At 43.5% G+C, this 3,653-nt stretch overlaps 1 protein-coding gene across 1 annotated transcript in view; it reads right to left on the reverse strand.

Annotated features, from left to right (window-relative positions):
* Nucleotides 1–963: 963 nt before the first annotated feature.
* Nucleotides 964–3,653, reverse strand: part of ELOB (elongin B) — a 5,014-nt gene continuing 2,324 nt past the window's right edge. The window contains 2 exon segments of the mRNA XM_026851383.1: nt 964–1,241; nt 1,243–1,485. Of these exon segments, the coding sequence (XP_026707184.1) occupies nt 1,040–1,241; nt 1,243–1,397 (357 nt within the window). The 5' untranslated portion in view covers nt 1,398–1,485 and the 3' untranslated portion in view covers nt 964–1,039.

Consider the following 3,653-nt stretch of genomic DNA (forward strand, 5'->3'; position numbering starts at 1 on the left):
ACATATATGGTTGTTAAACAGAAAACCCCCAGGAGTTTCCCCTTACAGCACAGTAGTGCAAGTCTAGTCAGATGTGATGGCTTGTGAAAACATCACTAGGGATAAAAAGGAAAAAAAAACAGTATTAATTCTGAAGTAGGCTGGTTCACAAAACAAAAATAGTGCTGGGGTCAGTTCTGTTTGGGAAGAAGAATGGCTTCATAAGCATTTTTAACAGTAGAAGCATTGATAGGACCAATCTCATGCTTTAAAGCTTCTGGTAACCAACTTTTCTTACAGAATTTTCAGACTTCATCTTTATTATATCAGTTTCTGGTTATACTGTCCTTTTTCAACTGTACTTTTCATGCCTTTCAAGAATAAACCAAGCAGGAATTTACTTTCTGGTATCTAATCCTGTGAAGAAAGATATTTGTCCAGTTGCTAGAGGTTTTCAACAGTCAAGCCAGTAACCATACTTAATGTCAGCTTTAGATATTCACTGATGTGCATTGTATTAGCGCAGCATCCCTTAACTTTGAAGGTAATAAGCTCCATTTACAAGTTTTACCTCTGCTCAGGTCTTAAGGTTATAGTTTCCTAACGATTTTGCTATAGGCAGGAGCAGAAGTTCCTTCCGCACCCCTGTCCCCCAAGATGTCCAGCCAAACTCCTCAGAGGCACTACTGTCATGAGTCAACATAAAGACAGAGAAACAAATGAAACAAATGCTTATATAGAAAGTTAGTCTGTGCAACACTTCTTCCCCCCCAAAAAAACCCCATGCCCAGCTCTGAGCAGGGCATTGGCTGGAAGAAAAACAAATTGCATTTACAATTCAGGAGGTGCACACGTAACCAGCTACTGCCACCCTTCTCCAGCACTAATTTTGGAGAAGGATCACAGGAAACAGTTCTGTTGGCTGCCTGGACACTACAGCACACTGACATAATAATTGATTCGCAATGCTTTATTGGTCAGATAGACACAGTCAGAAGGGTGTGTGACCTAGACAAGATTAGCACCCTGTCAACAGGAGGCAAAGCAAGAGATGCCGTTTTTAATGCAAAGCTTTACTAGAGCTGTTACCAGACTCCTGTGACTTCATAGCATCAGGTAGCTCTGGGGTGCTTGAGAAGGGGTCAATATGCAATGGTTCAAAGGTGCCATTGCTAGGTCTGAATAAAGCCAAGCCCACTGTGGCAGGAACATGAGGACAACAGCTTCGGCTGCTTAAGCCAGTCTAGCAGAGTCCTGTGATCATCATCCAGTAGCTGGTTATCTTTGTAAAGCCTCTGCTCCTCCAGTGGCCTCTTCAGTATTCCCTCCATCACCTTTTTCAACTCATGCACAGTTGTTGTCTCTTTGGCCTCAATGAACCTTGTCTTGTGGCAGCAAATCATCAGGTAGACATACATCACAGTCCTAGGGCTTCCTGCAGTCCTCTGTCACTGGGAAACTTGTGATTTCATTCCTCTAGTGAGAAACCTTTATTTTCAGGAGTAGCTGAAGTCAAGACAGAACTGTCATTAGATGAATGGATCCAATGGGGACAAAGAAGGCCAAAAAAACCCCAGAGAGCTGCTTTGCTAAACAGATCAAAATCCTCATGCTCTACACAAGTGATACTATTAAGTACTTAATGACTTCTGTATTCCTAGCTAGGTATCATCTAGCAAGAGCTTTTGACACTGTTAATAAACATTTGTATTACTTTAGCTTCTTGCCTGAAAGGTTTTTATCCTCAGTTTGCTTTAGGCCATGTGCATCTACCCGAGATCCCAGGAGGAGCCAGGCATGCAGCTCTGACCACACTCAGCACAGTGATTGGGCTTTGTTGGTTTCTAGTCAGGCAAGAGAAAAGGACTTCTCTGGGTCCTTCACATGTTCAGTAAAGACAAAGTTGGTAAACACAAAAGAACTGAGAGCTGTCAAACTAATGGGCAATGTCAAGATATTTTAGCCTCCAACTGCAGTTTCAGAAAGTAAGTTGTCAAAATAGCTCATTGCCTAGCACTGATGCTGATAGTGAGTCTCAGCTTAGAAGTAACTCTTCTCCCTCAGAGTTTGGCTAGGGTGGAAGAGATTCACACAGGAGTAGTGGGAGGGGAAATTAGATCTGGTAACTTTAAAAGGAGCTCTTTAAAGCCCAACCATTTTAAGGAGCACCTTATGGTGGTGCCAGTGTAGTCAGTTGTCACATGCAGAGCAAGTCACACCCAAGAGGCTAAAGGCTCTTTTCAGCTCTGAAATGCTCAAGAGTCAAGAACATCTTTCCAAAGCTACCATTACTTGTTCCCACAGAAGTTCAGGGACAGCATACAGCTGGCTCCATCCATACCCACAGACACCAAGGCCTACTTCCAGCCCCGTGGAGGAATAGCTGCACTTCAGGGATTTGGGCTGCTCTTGTCTGTGGAATGAGAGGCATGAGGTCCAGAGGTTCAAGAGTAGTTACTACTCCCCCAGTAGGAACTTCCTTAAGAAGTGGAGCAAGATACTCCTCTGGATGAAGGCAAGCAGTGGCCAGCTACCGGCAGGCCTGCACTGCTGAAAGGAGGAAGAACCCTCACTCACTAAATCAGACAGAGGGGGGGAAAAAAAAAAAAAGTTAACCTTGTTCTTCTCTGCCATCTGCACTTTGATATCACTGGCACATACAAACTTTCCAGACCTAGGCTAGAGTTAATCCCTTGTGCAGTCAAATTAGATTACACCAGAGATTGTAACAGAGGCAGTAACTCTGTTCTTCCAGTATCTTTTTTCTGTCTAACAGGAAGACAGACACTGCTATTCCAGCCTGGCAGAACCTGGTTCACCCATCCCTGAGCAGTGACCCAGAGGAACTGTCATCTAAATATGGCCATTAACTGTCTCTTCATGTGCATGTCTGAGCTGGCATGACATGTGTCTGTTCTACCCAAGATTCCCTGTGCTTTGCAGTATGTTCTCCAGGAGAGAAGAAAGGAGAAGAGATGTCACAAGTGCAGCACAGCCAACAAAACAAGAGGGAGCTGCTTTGGACTCAGTTTATGCAATGGCTAATTAATTCTGAAGGCAAGTGGGACCTTGGGATCTAAATAAGTTCACGGACTGAGACCAGTACTAGGATTACAGATGGGATAGTTTTGAAGGAAGGACAAAGCAACATTTACCTCTCTTCAAGGTAGTGAAGGTGTTACACTGCCTTTGTGTTATGTCATTTTGCTAAACAGTTTAAAGAAAAAAAGAAGTCAGGTCTTCTGCATGAGCAGCAGTTAAGAGACCTCAATTTTTATTTCAAAGGGAAAGTGTTCAGAAACACAGCCAAGCTAGATAAAGGAAAGCATGCACATGGGCTAAACAACCTGAAGTAGTTCAAGTTCAAAATAAACCCCACACATACACATGAGAACCAGCTGCCATCTGCCCCAGACCAATAAAGGTGTGAACTGATGGGGAAAGAAAGGGAGAGTTAGAGAAATGTCTTTATAAAACTTCCATTAGAGAGAGGATTTGAGCAGGGTGCATTTACATAGCCTAAAAGCATCAGGAAGTCGATCATTGAATCCTTCCTGCAGAGGGAAAAAAAATACCACCCACCACAAGTGGTGGCCACACTGATGGTGCTGCACCCCTGTAGGAAATTTTTATATTCTCTCTCTCTCTCTCTCTCTCTCTCTCTCTCTCTCTCT

This window comes from Athene cunicularia (assembly GCF_003259725.1).
Source record: "Athene cunicularia isolate RWA chromosome 6 unlocalized genomic scaffold, athCun1 chr6_part1, whole genome shotgun sequence".
Lineage (NCBI taxonomy): Eukaryota > Metazoa > Chordata > Aves > Strigiformes > Strigidae > Athene > Athene cunicularia.